This window comes from Dipodomys spectabilis, unplaced genomic scaffold (genome assembly GCF_019054845.1).
Source record: "Dipodomys spectabilis isolate Male_0828 unplaced genomic scaffold, ASM1905484v1 ptg000092l, whole genome shotgun sequence".
Taxonomy (NCBI): domain Eukaryota; kingdom Metazoa; phylum Chordata; class Mammalia; order Rodentia; family Heteromyidae; genus Dipodomys; species Dipodomys spectabilis.
Window position 1 is genome coordinate 937449 of NW_024870769.1, and position 18176 is coordinate 955624.

An 18176-nucleotide genomic window follows, 5' to 3' on the forward strand; every position below is an offset into this window, starting at 1 on the left:
TTTGATACTGGTTGACCCATTGTAACAATGAAATGTACAAAACACTATGTTGAAAATGAACTTTACAACTTCAGCAAGGTGGGGTGGGGAGGGTAGTTGTAGAGTTGGTAGGGAAAGGATGGTAGGGGGAAAACAAAGGAGGAGGCAACAATGCTCAATAGGAAATGTACTCATTACCTTGTTCATGTAACTGTAACCCCCTCTGTACAGCATTTTTACAATAAAAAATGTACAACAAAAAAAAACTGTTTTGAATAGAAAAGGGTATTACTTTCCTCAAACTACCCTGGAAACTTCCAGCAGCTCCATCTCTCTTTTCCAAAAGAAAAAACTCGTCATTACATTTTTTCTTTCTAGAAAATATATTTGTACAGGAAAGAAGTATGTTTACAAAGAGACAGTAAATGGTTTTCTTGCATTAGTTTAAAGATACTTAAAATAAGATGGCAAATTAGAGGGACTTAATTTGAAACCATATATGTAGTAGAGTTTATGGTTTTCAAATATCTAAAGGATTGCCAACATGGCTACAAGATGAGGTTTTAGCTCATAAATGGACAGAGAATGTAAGAATCCATAGGACTTCAGAGGATACAATGGATAAAAATGAAGTAACACAGGGCTAAGAATGGTATGGGAGAATAGATTATTAAAAATACAAAGAACAAAAGCAGTATGTTATCAAAAGCAAAATCAACACAGATCAGGGACATCAAGGACACCGAGGAAGCTTTGTGGTTGAGGAAGGACTTGGGCTCCCCCTTGAGGGACGGGTAGAATTTCAGTAGGAAGGAAAGAGGCAGAGGAGACAGAAAGATCAGTGTGAGCAGAAAGGCTAGAACCAAGAGGTCAGAGCAGAGGGCAGGAGCAGATGGAAACCTGGGAAGGGTTGCAACCACACAACTGAACGAGGACACAACTAAAAGAGGACACTGTTCCTGAGCAGTTTTTTTCTTTTTTCAATCTGGCCACAGTTGTTTCCAGTGTGAAGAGCCTAAACCATGCCCTTCCAAAATTCACCTCCAAAACCATTCTATCATTACAGAAAAAAACTGGTTTAAAATTCTAGTATGAGGTAAAAAGAAACTTGGGGTAGTTCAGTAATTTTATCTTCCTATACTTCATAATACAATAAGGACAGACAGCCTGTTATGTTCCCAGTGATAGCCTATCTGTAGAAGTTGGTGATCAATCTCCCAAAATATATATATTTACACAACTGAAAATAATTGCGGGTAAATACACCATGGTATATATAGTGATTCTTAACTCTAGGGCCTAATGTTTGTACTAATAGTGTGAACAGTGTGACAAAGGACTGTGAGCAATCTGGAATTCATAAATTATTTTCAGTTTTACAAATTAGTTTCATGATTTCTCCCATAACAGGCATGGGTATTCCAAGTTGCGGTCTATGTAGGGGGAAGGAAATAAGAGTTAAATCATGACTACTTGCCCTCTTGTCCCCATTAATCAGAGTGTACCAATGGGGGTGCCCACATCTGCATCTTCTGTAGGACAGGACATGCTTGAAAGAGCTGATAGAGACTTTTAGACCCTACCCATCGAAACTATCTCTAGTTGGAAGTATTTTGTGCCTTAAAGAACTCATTAAGGTTTATTGAGATAGTTAGGCACTGGTGGCTCACAGCTGTAATCCTAACTACTCAGGAGGCTGAGATCTGAGGATCACAGTTTGAAGCTAGCCTGGGCAGAAAAGTCTGTAAGACTCTTACCCCCAGTTAACCAACAAAAAGCCAGAAGTAGAGGTGTGCCTCAAATAGTAGGTTTCCAGCCCTGAGTGAAAAAGCCAAGAGAGAGAGCAAGAAGCCCTAAATTCAAGCCCCAGTACTAGTACAAGAAAGAAAGAAAGAAAGAAAGAAAGAAAGAAAGAAAGAAAGAAAGAAAGAAAGAAAGAAAGAAAGAAAGAAGAAGAAAGAAAGAAAGAAGAAGAAAAGAGAGAAAGAGAGAAAGAGAGAAAGAGAGAAAGAGAGAAAGAGAGAAAGAGAGAAGAGAAGAAAGAAAGAAGAAAGAAAGAAAGAAAGGAAAGAAAGAAAGAAAGAAGAGAGAGAGAAAGAAAGAAAGAAAGAAGAGAAAGAAAGAGAGAGAGAAAGAGAGAGAGAAAGAGAGAGAGAAAGAGAGAGAGAAAGAAAGAAAAGAGAGAGAAAGAGAGAGAGAAAGAGAGAGAGAAAGAGATGAGAGAAGAGAGAGAGAGAAAGAGAGAGAGAAAGAGAGAAAGAGAGAGAGAAAGAGAGAGAGAAGAGAGAGAAAGAAGAGAGGAAAAAGAGAGAGAAAGAGAGAAAAAGAGAGAGAGAAAGAGAAGAGTAGTGAGAGAAAGAGAGAGAGAGAGAAAGAAAGAGAAAGAAAGAAAAGAAAAGCTTCTGAAATGCTCTTTGACTCTTCTTAGGGCATTTCTGTCCTATATTTAGAATAAGAATTCATTTACAAATAAATAACATTTCCAATACTCCAGGCCTGCTTGAGTGACATCTGAATTTGCTTTAGCACTGCAAGACTTTCTGTAAACTGTGGTAGGGAATGTTTAACAGTTCAAGCTAATACTTCCATAAATTTTATTTATAATCTCTCAGAAGCAATGTCAGAATGACCTCATAACTTCTGAAGATATCGTAGCAAGTGTTAAAAGCAGAAGTATCACAGCTAGACAGTCATAGATCAAACACGAAGACTCAATTTGGTCACATGCAATAGTCTTAGGTTACCTGATCTCTGTGCTTTTGTTTCCACACTTTATAAAACTAGAATAATATCATAATTGGTCTATGCAATCCTTCTGAAGTGAAACATTATGGAATGTAAGATTTACAAGATACTTGGATTTGTCTGACCAGGCTGGCTTTGAACTTTGATCCTCAGGTCACAGCCCCTGAGTAACTAGGATTACAGATATAAGCCCCTGGTTCCCAACTATAATAAACCTTTCTATCAAAAGTGTTGCATTAATATTCTAGAACTTTTCATTTGCTAAAAACTGCCTTGGCAGGGCACCGGTGGCTCATGCCTATAATCCTAGCTACTCAGGAGGCTGAGATCTGAGGACTGTGGTTCAAAGCCAGCCGGGCAAGAAAGTCTGTGAGAGTCTTGTCTCCAATAAACCACCAGAAAGCCGGAAATGGCACTGTGGCACAAGTGGTAGAGTGCTAGCCTTGAGCTGAAGAGCTGAGGGACAGTGCTCAGGCCCAGAGTTTAAGCCCTATCACTGACAAAAAAAAATAAACAAAAAACAAAAAAAAACCTGCCTTGTTACTTATTTAGTATTGCCATTTTTTAGCTGACTTATGATTGTTATGGTCACATAGGTGTTTCTCTTAACGCCTACTTTCTTTTTTCTTTCTGTCTTTTTGTTGGTCATGGGGATTGAACTTTGGGTTTGAGCACTGTCCCTGAGCTCTTCAGCTCTACCACTTGAGCCACAGTGCCATTTTGGAGATTAAGAGTCTCATGGGGGCTGGGAAGATGGCTCACTGGTAGAGCGCTTGCCTTGCATGCATGAGGCCCTGGGTTCGATTCCTCAGCACCATATAAGCAGAAAAAAAAGCCAGAAGTGGCACTGTGGTTCAAGTGGTAGAGCACTAGCCTTGATCTGAAGAGCTGAGGGACAGCACCCAGGCCCAGAGTTCAGGCCCACGACCGGACCTCCCCCCACCCCCCCCAAAAAAAAGTCTCATGGACTTTCTTGCCAGGGCTGGCTTTGAACAGTGATTCTCAGATTTCAGCCTACTGAGTAGCTAGGATTACAGGCATGAGCCACCAGTGCCCAGCTAAAGCCTACTTTCTTACTGAATAAATGAAAACAATTCTACTTTGCCCCTATCACAAAATAGAAAGAATGAAGAACACAAAACAGGATTTTGAAACCTGAGTGTTACACATATATAGACATTTTCAATTGACATTTTAATTGCAATTCATATTCCCGAAATAAAGTTGGTAATATTACCAAGGATAAACAAAAGCATGTCCGAATCTTCATTATCATGACTCAAGTCCTGTTCCTGAGCCTCATCTAAAGAATTTTAACTAATTTTAATCATACAATGATTCAGTATTTTCATATAATGATTCACATGTTTTCATGTGCCAAATGCCATTCCTAGATTATTTTCATAAAGATTTGTTCGTCCCCTTCTTAACAAAGTCACGACTTGGATAGTGGGTAAGATGTGAGTTATTGTTTCATTATATCTTACGCCCACACATTTACTTCTGATTTAGATCATGTACTCATCTAGAGATGGTGAATTAGAAGCAGCATGGTACAGCTGGTGGGATCTGGACGTCTGGATCAGTTACTTTGAATATCAGGTTCAGTTACTTTGGAGTAATTTATTTTATCTTCTGAACTTAACTTCTAAAAAACAAGGACAGTACAATTGTTTCTTCTTTTAGTATGTGCTAGTCCTTTAGCTTTTTTGCTCAAGCCTGGTGCTCTACTACTTGAGCCACAGGTTTACTTCTAGCTTTTTGGTGCTTAAATGGAGATGTTTCAAAGCTTGACCAGGCTGGCTTTGAAACTCATTCCTCAGGTCTCAGGTTCTTGAATAACTAGGATTATACATGTGAGCCACGAACACCTGAATCAGTTCAACTGTCTCTTAAACAAGATAGCAATCTTACAGAGCAGGCCCAGTTGCTGGACTCAGCAAATGCTCTCTGAGTAAGACTAACAGCAGCATGGGATAGCATCTACTTACAGCTCACAGACGCCTGCTCTTGCTGGAATCAGAGGCACAAGTTGCAGCAACAGCTTGACACCATTTTGCCATTCTTCTTCCCTTTCAAATTCACAGTACAAGTAGCTGCATTCATCAGATGAAAACTGGTAGAAAACATAAGTATCTTGAAAGTACAGATGCTGGTCCACTGTTTGAAAGACACAAACAAAACAAAAATGCTTATTCTTTAGACTTATAAATCACGAAATAAATTGAAAACCCAATTTGGCAAAAGCCAGAGGTGAGACTATGGCTACATATTCTAAGTTCATTCATATTTGAAATTTCATTGAATTAAAAAGGATTTACTAGCTAGTCTATTTTTATTTTTCTGTAGCTCTGCCCAGCATATTCACACATACTTTGTAATTTTTCTGCTTCAGAAACAAGTGTTGATGAAATTAGTATCAGTTTAATAAAGTGGTAATTTTTGTGGGAGGGTGGGCAGTATTGAGGTTTGAACTCGGGGACTTGCCCTTGCTAGGCAAGTCATCTACCACTTGAGCCATGCCTCCAACCCTTTTGGCTCTAAGTTACTTTTTAGACAGGGTCTTCTATTTTTGCTCAGAGCTGGGATTACAGGCATAGTTGTGTAGGCATGAAACACCATGTCTGCATATGGTTGAGATGGGGTCTCACTAATATTTTGCCTGGCTGGCCTAGAACCACAATCCTCCCTTATCTCTGATGCCTGAGAAGCTGGGATTTCAGGCATGAGGCATTTCATTTATAGTTAATTTTTTTAATGTCTTGAAACAAACTAAAAATAGTTAATTTCAGGGCTGGGAAGGTGGCTCAGTGGTAGAGTATGTGCCTCACATGCATGAGGCCCTGGGTTCGATTCTTCAGCACCACATAGGCAGAAAAAGACAGAAGTGGCACTGTGGCTCAATTGGTAGAGTGTTAGCCTTGAGCTGAAGAGCTGAGGGACAGTGCCCAGGCCCAGAGTTCAGGCTCCACAACCAAAAAAAATTTTTTAATAGTTAATTTCTTTAGTGACACAAATACATGATATGTTTTATCTCACAAATTAGTGAACAGGAACTGGTAGTGATAATACTTCCCTCAGGGGACACTTAGTGATGTCTAGAGACATTTGGGGATGTTTTAAGAGGCATAAGAGTACTCTTGCCATCTAGAAGGTAAAAGAAAAGGAAGCTAACTAAAAATCTTGGAATGTGCAGAAAAGTCCCTACCACAAAGAATTATCCAACTCAAAATGTCAATACTGCCAAAGGGTAGTATTGTTTAAAAGGAATGAAAAGTTGGAGACCTTTTCATAAGAACATTAACACAAAATGTTTTGCTAACTAGAACTCTGAGTCTAGCAAGTAAGCTAATAATACCTCCATCCGTCAAAGGTAGTTAACTGATTTTTCTTGTTAAGAGTATTAGGTGCTAGGTATTATTGACTGTCTAAGAAGATTGCAACATATCCCCATCTGTAATGTTCAAATGGACTAGGGGTATGCTCTCAATATTTATCACCTATAGAAAAAAGAAAAAAAAAAGGAGTTTTTTCAGTGACCACCCAGCATTTTCTAAATTGAGCTAAATAAAGAATCCACATTGCTCCAGCTTCTTATCCCTTCAAGTCGCTGGGCTCAGTAAAGAAAAGAGGTATCCCTATTTATTTTAGTTACTAGTTAACATCCATGTTCTGCTCTTGTTTAAACAGCTAATCTTCAAAAGTCATGTCTCCAAGTGTTCATGATTAGTCAATTAAAATGTATACACATCTCACTTGAAAAATCAAGCTTCTGATGATTGCTCTAAGTACAGCAAGGAAAAATCACACAATTAGAGCAGCTAAAGATATCATTGATTTTTAAAAGTTTGTGCCCAGCAAGTTTAGTAGAGAAGACTGGGGGGACAATTTCACAGGTATAATTTATAAACCAACAAGTACTTAAGTATTTTTACTGAAAGTGTAGGAGAAACAAATGAATCAACAGACGACCTCTCACTCTTACAAAATAAAGAATATGAACATTTGCCTTCAAAAGTAATCTCCATCCAGATTGTAATTCCCTCTAGAAAATCAAGTATACTTTGGTATAATAACTTCAAAAAAATGAGATGCCTTCAAAATATGTAACACTGGGGATTGGAGGTGTGGCTTAGGTGGTGAGTTTGAGTCCTGGTCTGGTGGGGAAAAATGTAATACTAACCTGATGACATAATTCCCATGTCCAGCAGGAGCTGCCACACACCAATGGCCATAGATCTGCACTGGACAAAAGGACAGTGTTCCAGAAGCCAGTCCACGAGTTCCGACCCCACACAACTTCTCCTAGATGACAGGAAGACCATTCAGAGATGTTCTTGCCCCCAAAATTCTTCCCACACAAACTGATAATTAGTACTACTCATTTTGTGTTCTTGCTCTTATAAAAATGTATGACAATACCACTTCTAGGCATCTACCCTGAACAACAGGAACCAATATACAAGGACACATGCACCTCCATGTTTATTGCAGCACTGTTCACAATAGCTAGGATATGGAAACAACCCAGATGTCCCACCACAGATGAATGGATCCAAAAATTGTGGTATCTACACACAATGGAATATTATGCAGCCACTAGAAATGACAAAATAATGGCATTTGCAGGGAAATGGATGGAGCTAGAAGGAATCATGTTGAGCGAGGTAAGCCAAGAGCGAAGAGACAAACAGTACATGGTCTCCCTGATAAGTGGATGCTAAATCCAAAATGTTAGGTGATACGACAAAACTAACAGGACTTAAAAAAGAAAGAACTCCCACTCATCTGGTTGAACCACTACTAAATATCCCCGTACTGCTGATCACATGTATGGTGTATAACATGTGAACACCGTTATATGTTACAGACTGTGATAGACAATTTGCTCCAGGAAAGTTAGAATGAACTTGTGACTTTAAATGAGCATCATTATTCCACAATACTGTGAAATTCCGGAAATTATGTAATCACTTAATCACAATCAAAAAAAAAAAAAGAACCTCGGGGAAGGTAGGGAGGGAGGGGATGGTAGGAGGAAAACAATGGAGGGGGTAACAATGTTCAAGAGGAAGTATACTCATTACCTCACTCACGTAACTGTAACCCTCTGTATAGTATCTTTACAATAAAAAAAAAGTATGACAAAAGTAAGTATCACTTTCTTAAGGTTAAAAGTCAAATTCTCTTATACTTTTGAAACACATAGTAATCACACACATCTTTCCAAATGAATCAGTCTGCTTGCAGCACTAGTAAAGAATTTTCCTGAGAACAGGGACTTTCTATACCTCACTATTAACTCCCAACAATTAGAATAGTCCACAGCACATGGTGATTTCTCAGAATGTTCATCTGAATGAGAAAATAAATTTACCAACCAAGCAGAATGGTAAGTCAAGGTATCAGTGATAAAATTTCTAAATGTGTATACATTTTAATCTAGTTCCTTTGAAAATAAAATGAGTCTGCGAAGATTAGACTAATGTGAGACCATAGCCAGTGGGAATGTAGCTTTGTTTGCTTCTTTTCTAAGATTAAAACTGGTTTCAAAAATGATAAATTTGGTTGTTAATTTTTTAATATAATCTAAGCAATCCGGTCAAGCAGCCTAGATAGCCTAGATCATAAATCAGATGTGTGTTGGATTCCATTAACAGCACACAGAAAAATCTCAAATTAGTTTTGAAACATACTAAGTCTAAAAATGCCACAGAGTGAGAATTACAAGCCCTATTTTATGCCCCATTTTCCAGCTTATAAGCTTTATAAGAAAAAAAAATTCTGAGATACACTTTTTGTTTTTTCACAGTGCTAGAATCAAACCCAGGGCCTTGCCTAGGCTAGACAATAGCTCCACCACTGAGCTATATCCCCAGCCTTGAAATAGGCTTTTTACATTCTCAGAAATGTCATGGGATTTCATCCTTCTACAGACAGACAGACAGACAGAGACAGAGACAGAGACAGAGAGAGACAGAGAGACAGAGAGAAGGATGCATCATGGAACAGGGATCTTTATAATCTTTTTTTTTTTAATGGGTGATAGGGCTTGAACTCAGTGCCTAGGCACTATCACTGAGTTTGCTCAAGGCTAGCATTCTACCTCATGAGCCACAGCTCCACTTCCAGTTTTCTGGTGCTTAACTGGAGATAAGAGTCTTAGAAACTTTCCATCCCAGGCTGGCGTCAAACTGTGACCCTCTGACCTCAGCCTCTTGAATATTTAGGATTATAGGCATGTGCCCACAGCTCCCAGCTTCTATAATCAATATTTAAGAGCTCAGAAATGTCACTTTTGTCTTTTTAACACACATAACCATTTTGCTATCTCTTGTGATCGGTACAGATATAAATACCTTGGAATCACACTGCAATCAGCAATAAGAAGACTGCCATGAGCTGCTACATTTTGTAGGGTGAAGAAAATAAGGGAATAAACACTGCTGGTGAAAAAGCTGGTCAAATATTCTATAGAAATACATAGATATGCTTTCCATGAAATTTTTTTTGGTAAAGCAACACAATTTCAAAGAAATTCCAAGGCAATTAAAGTAAGCCAATTCCAGACATGTTCAGTTGCAGGTAAGTGTTAGAATAACAGAAAGATTAACAGTCAAATATATTGATTTTTTTTAAGCAGAATGAGACAACCTATGACAATAAACAGGCCATTTCACCAAATAGTCAATATTAACTTCTAATTCAGTAGGACACCTTTCATGTTAAAGGTTCAAAGTATTAATCAGTTAAATCTTCAATGCCTCCCTCAATTAAGCCAGCATCTTGGGTTCTAAAAGAGCTTTTATTCTACAAATGGATTATATACTATATCATCATTTCTATGCACAAAACAGTATGGCTCAGCTTGCTCTGAGCACCTGAGATCAGCAGGAACACAAAACACACAATGAAACACTGGCTAAAGTAACTGCAAACGGTAGCTAGGTAGAAATAACAGATGACAAGGATGAAGCTTCCTGGAGTAAGCCTTCTTAAAACTGCTGGAGTCTCCTGGAGTGGGAGGGTCTGGCCAAAATGTTGATTTTGATTCAACAAAACTGCATGCTGCATGGGACCCAAGGACCTTATACCTCACTGGCTCTCAGGCAATGTTGGTGACCACCAAAACCTCTAACCCCCAGCTTTCCATTCTTATTGGGAGAGGCTCACCCTGTTTTGGGTGCAGGGCGCTGAGCCAATATGCTTAACACACAGTATTGCCATGACAACCCTCATGAATAAGAGCCCCACACTCAGAGATGCTGCTATTTCAATTGTACACCATCCCCTAACTATATCAAGTACACTTTGAATTTTTTCCTACCAGAGAAAATGTTAGAGGCAGTGAGAAACACAGCCATTCATATCCCACAAACAGCTATGTGAAGGTGAGCTGCCTCTGCATGTTACTATCAGTGCCCAATCTAGTAAAAATATCTAAATCTGCAGGACAAGAGCCGCAGGGAAGTAAATGGTTGGAAGAGCAATCTAAAAGCTGATGGCAGTTCATATGCGCAGGCTATTTTCAGTCCTGCACTCCATCCAGAGCTGTTCTGAGGACAAGTGGATCTAACTATACTTGAGATACCAGGTAGGAACACTAACCTATGGAAGTGACAAGCCACAAAACCCATGCCATTGCTCTGGCAAAACATCAACTTCACCAATCTCTGGAATAGAGACTACCTGGCCTTTCTTGGCCTCCTCCTGTCTCACATTACTCTTTTAGCAATTAACTCGTGGTAACTTCAAACATAAATGGGGTGGTGGCATTCAGTGATTTATTTGTGCAAAGGAAATGAAATCTCAGAAATTAGCATGACTCTCTGTAGTACAAAATAAACAGAAGGCTCCTCAGCATATTCAAAGGTAATTCTCAGGTAGTACATGAGACATTTTACCTCAATTTACTTCTAGACAAATAAAATGATCCCTCTAGGCAGTCATATTAGCACTTCATATTCAAACCCAGAAAGGTCATCAGTCCTTAGATCACAAAAGAAACCCACTCTGCCCCATCAGAGCAAAGCACATGCTTCACCCAGCCCTGCTCCCACTATGTCTTCAACATACTCCAAATTGGGTGGATGGTTCTGTTGCATGAACTGCATTGGATATGCATCGATCTCCAAGGTCCTTTCCGCCTATATCCATAGAGATCACAACAACAAAAAGAGCTGAGACCATGATAGCCCCAACACCTTTGTGTGTAAACTCTGAGCTTGCTCAGAGTTATACATACAATCTGGGATTCTGAAAGTCATATGCATATAAAATTGATATCATGGTATATGTATGTGTGAGTATGTGTGTGTGTGCCCATTTTGGAGCTTGAACTCAGGGCCTGGATACTGTCTCTGAGCTTTTACCTTCAAGGCTAGCACTCTACCACTTGAGCTATAACTCCACTTTCAGCTTTTTGGTGGTTAACTAGAGATCTGTCTCATGGGCTTTCCTGCCCAGGCTTGCTTCAAATGACAATCCTCAGATCTCAGTAGCTAGGATGACAGGAGTGAGCCACTAGCACCTGGATTTATTATCTATTTTAAGAAAGAAAAAATAAAAATAAAGGAAAAGAGAAAGAGGTGCTCTATGAAGTCCAAATGTATCCACCACAGCCTCTTGCTGCCTGTCCTGTTGGCTTGGCCTGGTGCTGGTTCCTAGGTGGTATGTTACTCATCTCTAATGAGAGGAAAAGGATGGGCCTTGGAGTTGGTTCCTGAATCCAAATACACAAAAACACAGTTTGTAAACAGAGTAGATGTATCTAGTATATAAACAGAGTCTTTTTTTAAAGGTTCATAAGTTCTTATGTGATTAAATATAGGACTTTCAAGTGTTCGTTTATTGTATGGTTTCTCTTCACACTTTGTATTTGCTTAAATGCATGTATTTGTTTAAGCATGGTTGCTTAAGTTTGGAGCACATAGTTTCATTCGGTAATATAAAGAAAGAAACAGGCCTGCTGGCTCATGCCTGTAATCTCAGCTACGCAGGAGGCAGAGATGAAAGGATTGCCAGCTGAGGCCAGCCAGGCAAAACCATGAGACCCTAAAACAAATTAAAAAGCAAAAGGACTAAGAATGTGGCTCAAGTGATAAAGGACTTGCCTAGTACGCTAAATTTATTCTCAGGGGCTGGGAAGGTGGCTCAGTGGTAGAGCGCTTGCCCTGCATGTCTGAGGCCCTGGGTTCGATTCCTCAGCACCACATAAGCAAAAAGAAAAAAGCCGGAAGTGGCTCTGTGGCTCAAGTGGTAGAGCGCTAGCCTTGAGCTGAAGAGCTGAGGGACAGCGCCCAGACCCAGAGTTCAGGCCCCACGACCGGACCCAAAAAAAAAAAAAAAATTATTCTCAATATTACCAAAAAAAAGGAAAAAACAAAAAGGAAAGAGTAAGTTGGTAAATTACCACCTTTTATTTAAGTTATATTAAGTTTAAGTATTAGGTTATATTGAATGATATGAAAAGAAAATTACTTAGATACAATGAAAAGAAAACAAACTACTTTTTTTTTTTTTTGGTCAGTCGAGGGGCTTGAACTCTGGGCCTGGGCGCTGTCCCTCAGCTCTTGAGTTCAAGGCTAGCACTCTACCACTAGAGCCACAGAGCCACTTCCAGTTTTCTAGTGGTTTATTAGAGATAAGAGTCTCAGACTTTCCTGCTCGGGCTGGCTTTGAACCACGCTCTTCAGATCTCAGCCTCCTGAGTAGCTAGGATTACAGGTGTGAGCCATTGGTGCCTGGCCAAGCTACCATTTTTATCACTCTTCTTACTTAAAGAAATGACACTGGAATAGTACTTAGAATAAACAATACCCAACAGTTGAAAATGTTCTCAGGATAATGTTTAAGTTACATAAATTTAGCTTTATGAAAAATTCATCATAATGTTTCTGGTTTTCCATTAGCCATCAACTGGAAAAAATCTATTGTGCTTGGATTCAGGGAATAATTCCCTTACTTTTGGAGATAGACGATTTATATTGAGGCATAATTTATATTTTCTGTAGTAATATTTTTACTTGTGCAATAAAATATACAAATCTTAACTATACACATTAATGCATTTGTATGAATTACACATATATGTAATCATTATCTTTATCAAGATACAGAGGGTTTTTATGCACCAGAAAATTCCTTCATGCTTAACAATGAGTAGCTATTTCCCATAATCAGGTATTCTTTAATATCAAAAATGTGGTAGTGACCAGCCAGGTGAGCTGACACATTGTAGGAATAATTGCAGCTACTAGGAAGGTGGAGGCACAAGAATCATAGGTTCCGGGCCATCCCAGATGAAGGTGGCAGCAAGATCTGCTTCAAAATAGATAGATAGATAACAGAGAGACAGAGAGACAAACAGCAGACAGACAAATAAACAGAGGGGGGCTGAAGGCATAGCTCAAGTGGTAGAGGTTACATGTACAAAAGACTGTATTCAGTATTCAGCACTGCCACCCCCACAAAAAGAAAAGGGAAAGGAAAGGCAAAAATCAGTGATCTGTAGGCCCAGTTGGTCTTTTAAACTGATCATGAACTTACTCACTTACTCTTTTGTGTTAACTGGCTCTGCTGGCGTATTAGTACCCCACTACCATTTAAGCCACACTCTCAAGCCTTTTTACTTTAATTAGTTAGGGTCTCACATTTTTGACTCGGACTACAATCTTTCAACCTATACCTACCACTAGCTAGGACTGCAACATGTTCCACTATGCTCAGACTGTCTGAGATGAGGTCTCACTCATCTGCTTTTTGTCCAGGCTAGCACTGAACAGCAGTCCTCTCAGTTTCTGCCTCTGAGTAGCTGAGTTTATAGGCATGTATCACTGTTCCACAGAGTTCTACTCATTTATTCTCCTTCTTATGTATCTCTGCCCTTATTCACTAGCCCAGTCAAACAAGCAACATCCCACACTGAGCTGCCTTTCCCCACTCCATACTGCAGTCAAGCCAGAGGCTTGTTCTCATATAGAGGGTCAAGGTACTGACAAAGCTTGACAAGCTTGGCATGAGCCCAGCTACTCAGGAGGCTGAGCTCTGAGGATAGTGTTTCAAAGTCAGCAGGGCAAGAAAGTCCGTGAGACTCTTATCTCCAATTAGCCACCAGAAAACCAGAAGTGGCACTGTGGCTCAAGTGGTAGAGCACTAGCCTTGAGCTGAAGAGCTCAGGGACAGAGCCCAGGCCCAGAGTTCAAGCCCCAGGACCAACAAAAAACAAACAACAACAAAAAAACAAAACAAAAAAAGCATGACCAAGTTTCTAAAGAAGAGACCTCTATTTCTTGAGTCTCCAGTGTTACACACATCCATGAAAATATTACTAAATATCACTTCTCATCAGAAGCAGCAAAAGCAAACATGCAACTAAGGTTAACATAACAGTGGCCACCACTGTGGAAACCAAGATTGTCTGCCTGACTGGCTCTGCTCAAGGCCACAGTTTTAACAAAGGCTGTTGGTTGATTTCCTTTTGTTTTTTTAATTCAAGGAAAATTTTTGACAAGGTATTGGAAGTATGTTACCTGTAAAATCCCTTGAGGTTCACTCTGTCCTTTACCAGGTCAGCTGCCTGAACGATAATAATATTCCTCAATGCTCTTCCTGCGCATGATGAGTTCTCCCCATAAATCTAAATGGAAAAGGTAAACATTCGCTGTAAATGGAGAGTCATAATGTGACAACTTTTGAGCTCTCAATATCATATCATGCTCTGAGTGTGTGTGTGTGTGTGTGTGTGTGTGTGTGTGTGTGTGTGTATACTTCATGCTTAAAAGTGAGTAGCCATTCCCTGCAACCAGATATTCTTTTTTTTTTTTTTTTTTTGGGTCCGGTCGTGGGGCCTGAACTCTGGGCCTGGGCGCTGTCCCTCAGCTCTTCAGCTCAAGGCTAGCACTCTACCACTTGAGCCACAACGCCACTTCCGGCATTTTTTCTTTTTGCTTATGTGGTGCTGAGGAATCGAACCCAGGGCCTCAGGCATGCAAGGCAAGCGCTCTACCACTGAGCCACCTTCCCAGCCCCCAACCAGATATTCTTTAACATCAAAAATTTGTGGCAGAGACCAGCCAGGTGAGATGGCACATTCCTATAACTCCAGCTACTAAGAAGATAGAGGCAGGAGAATCATAGGTTCCAGGCCATCCCAGATGAAGGTGGTAGCAAGACCTGCTTCAAGATAGATAGACAGACAGACAGACAGACAGACAAACAGACAGACAGATAGATAGATAGATAGATAGAGTACTAATATATATTATATATATATCTATTAATCCTGACCAAATCTCTAAGCTTGAGACACATTTTAGCCTATGTAGCTACAGACCTATAATTACCTTATTTTATTTTAGCTTTTGGTCCACTTATGCTATTAAGCTATAATAACTATTTTCCAAATGCTCAAGTGCTTTACTTAACTATAATTACAGATAATATCCTTTTAAAACACAAAGTTTTTGGCATAAAATATCTACTATTTTTTAAAATAGTGCTTCCTTCACTGCAGCAAATCAAAGAACACTTACACAGCAAAGCTGCCATGTTGATGATGCATTCACATAAAGATCTTAGAAGACGGGAAAGTATTTTTCCCTATTAGTGAAAATCTTGACCTATGACATACTGTGACACTGCTTGCTTTGAAGCTTCATCTAGCTGCTGAGCTCACAGTCAGTTCTCAATGTCCTGGTTTCATCTGCAGACCTTCACAATCCCATCTACCAGATAAAAAATTTCACTTCTCTTCTTTTTTAATCTTCTGATTCCTCCACAAGTCTCTGACTCTTCTGGAGGAAGGAGGGTGATGCTCAGCTCTAGAGAAGTCTGGGTCCTACTTTATGAACTACTTCATAAACTCCTTCCTCTCTCTGTCTATGCCATCCTCCACAACATAAAGTCAGTTCCCAGGCAAAAGAGTGACTGAAATACACTTGTAACTGAAAGTTACTTGTGAAATCATTATGCATTAAGGTTGCATGCTGACATCTTTTTACGTATTTCTTGGCAAAAACTTATTTGTATTTTTTCTTTTTTGGTCGGTCATGGGGTTTGAACTCTGGGCTTGGGCTCTGTCCCTCAGCTCTTCAACTCAAGGCAAGCACTCTACTGCTAGAGCCACAGCACCACTTCTGGTTTTCTAGTGGTTTATTGGAGATAAGAGTCTCACGAACTTTCCTGTTTGAGCTGGCTTTGAAGTGCGATCCTCAGAGCTCAGCCTCCTGAGTAGCTAGGATTACAGGCATGAGCCACCGGCGCTCAGCTTTTTATTTATATTTGTGTGTGTGTGTGTGTGTGTGTGTGTGTGTGTGTGTCTATCTGTGTGTATGTGCAAGTGTGTGTATGCGCATATGCACACACACTCTTAGCAGCACTGGGGCTTGAAATCAGGGTCTTGCACTCACTCTTTGTTTTTTTGCTCAAGGATGGCACTCTGCCATTTTAGCCATACTTCTAGTTCTGGCTTTTTGATGATTAATTGGAGATAGGAGTCTCTCAAATTTGTCTGCCTGGGCTGAACTATGATCCTTAGATCTCAGCCTCCTGATTAGCTAGTGTTATAGGCATGAGCTACCAGTGCCCAGCCTTTTTTTTTTGTGTGTGTGTGTGATCCTGGATCCAAACCCAGTACCTCGTGAATGTTAAGCAAGTACTCTACCAATGAGTCACTCACACACTAGCCCTCTAGATGAACTCTTTTTACACTTACAGGATATTTTGGATCTTCTGTTATAGCAAACAGATTGTTAATATATTAGCTTAGACTTGACAGGAGCATGTCAACCCCATCCTATACTTCTATAATTGTGTGAATATCATCACGTAACTACAACCTGAGGAGCAAGTGAAAAGGGCAGGAAATAATGCATTTTATGTGTTAAAATCAAAACTTGAATAAGCCAGATGACAGAAAGTTATCAAAGAAGAGGTATGCATTAGCAAACACACTAGTCCTGACATTGTACAGAATTTGTTCACTCTGGAAATCAAGAAACATTTAATAAGCATCTGTCAGGTGTGAAGTCTGTTCTAGATACTAGTACACAAAGCAGGAAAGGGCCTTGCCTCAGAAAGCTTAGTCTTCTGTTTACTGCATTTTTTGTTGTTTCTACACTGGGTCTTGAACTCAAGGCTTTGCACTCTTGCTTGGCTTCTTCACTGAAGGCTGGTACTCTACCACTTGAGCTACAGCTCCACCTCCCACTTTTTGCTCATTAATTGGAGATATGAGTCTCTCAGATTTGTCTGCTGGGATAGCTTTGAACCACAATCCTCAGATCTTAGTCTCCTAAGTAGCTAGGATTATAGGCATGAGTAAACATTGCCCAACTTCCATTAAGTCTTTAATACAACATGATAAAGGTATACTCATCTTTTTCTATCAATGAGTACATGGATAATCCACTTATAGATAACTCTGAATATATATTTTCTCTTATGTAAAGCTTTTACTGTATATGACCCACTATTTGTTAAAAAATGGTATTTATATCAATGTAGAAAAAACTTTATTATACCTTCACTCTGCCACACTACTAATGCACGCATGTAAAGCACGTGGAAAGTGGAGCAGTAGACAGTTCCTATTTCATGAATATCTTAAATTGTGACACTATTAAGGCATCTCAAACACTCTGGCTACTCCTGGTGAGGGAGACCTTGCAGCAACCCAGCAAAACTTGGTGAGGTCAGGGACAGTGAGAACAGCTAAGAGAATTCTGCACCACTGCCATAGAAAATTCTGAGACAGAATCAAGATGTCCTACCTGAGAAGGAGTATGTTCAAGGTATGGATTGGAAATTCTCCTTGATAGAGTCTATTTAAAAAGAAAAAAGAAGAAACAAATTAGAATCAAACAGAAAACAAATATGCATATAACTGTGGTCAGCCAGGATATGTCCATACTGGAAGAAGAGCTTAGATCTGAAGTCTTGGGTCACATGGATTTGTCTTCTTAGTCTCAATGTAAAGAAATGGCCAATGTTCACACCAGAGAACATAACACTTGACTTCACCAGCACCCACCCAGAGAGTGCACCCAACAGAAGGACAGCAAGAACATGGTTTTGGTGCAGGTCACTTTATTATCAACAGGATTGGGATTCCATTTTTTATGCTTTGTCATGTCAATTACAGTGGACAATGAATCCTGTAGATCCCTGAGCTATGAACCAGGCACACCCCATTCCAGTTCTCCTTTGAACTTCGATTAGGCAAACCCTTCCACTTAAGAGTGGGCCCCGTGTAGCTTATGCAAGTCAGCCCAAGGCCCTGGATGACCAGCCTGCCTGCCACAAGCTCCTGGTATCCTCTCTCCACCTTGATTAAAGGGAACTTCTAGTCAGCACAGCTGTCATTCAGCTCCCAGCCTCTGTCACAACACTCTCCATGGTCAAATCCTCCCTCTACCAGATGCTTCTCTGAATCCCACTGGATTCAACCTCCC

General features: G+C 39.8%; 1 protein-coding gene across 2 annotated transcripts in view; it reads right to left on the bottom strand.

Annotated features, from left to right (window-relative positions):
• The window catches only part of Rapgef5 (Rap guanine nucleotide exchange factor 5), a 235875-nt gene that overhangs the window by 176738 nt on the left and 40961 nt on the right, over window positions 1–18176 (bottom strand). For both annotated transcript variants that reach the window (XM_042684977.1, XM_042684978.1), the window contains 4 exons: window positions 17496–17546; window positions 14256–14362; window positions 6908–7029; window positions 4716–4884 (listed from right to left, as the gene is read on the bottom strand). In XM_042684977.1, coding sequence (XP_042540911.1) covers window positions 4716–4884; window positions 6908–7029; window positions 14256–14362; window positions 17496–17546 — 449 coding nt within the window. Of the gene's footprint in view, window positions 1–4715; window positions 4885–6907; window positions 7030–14255; window positions 14363–17495; window positions 17547–18176 lie in introns of those variants that run through there.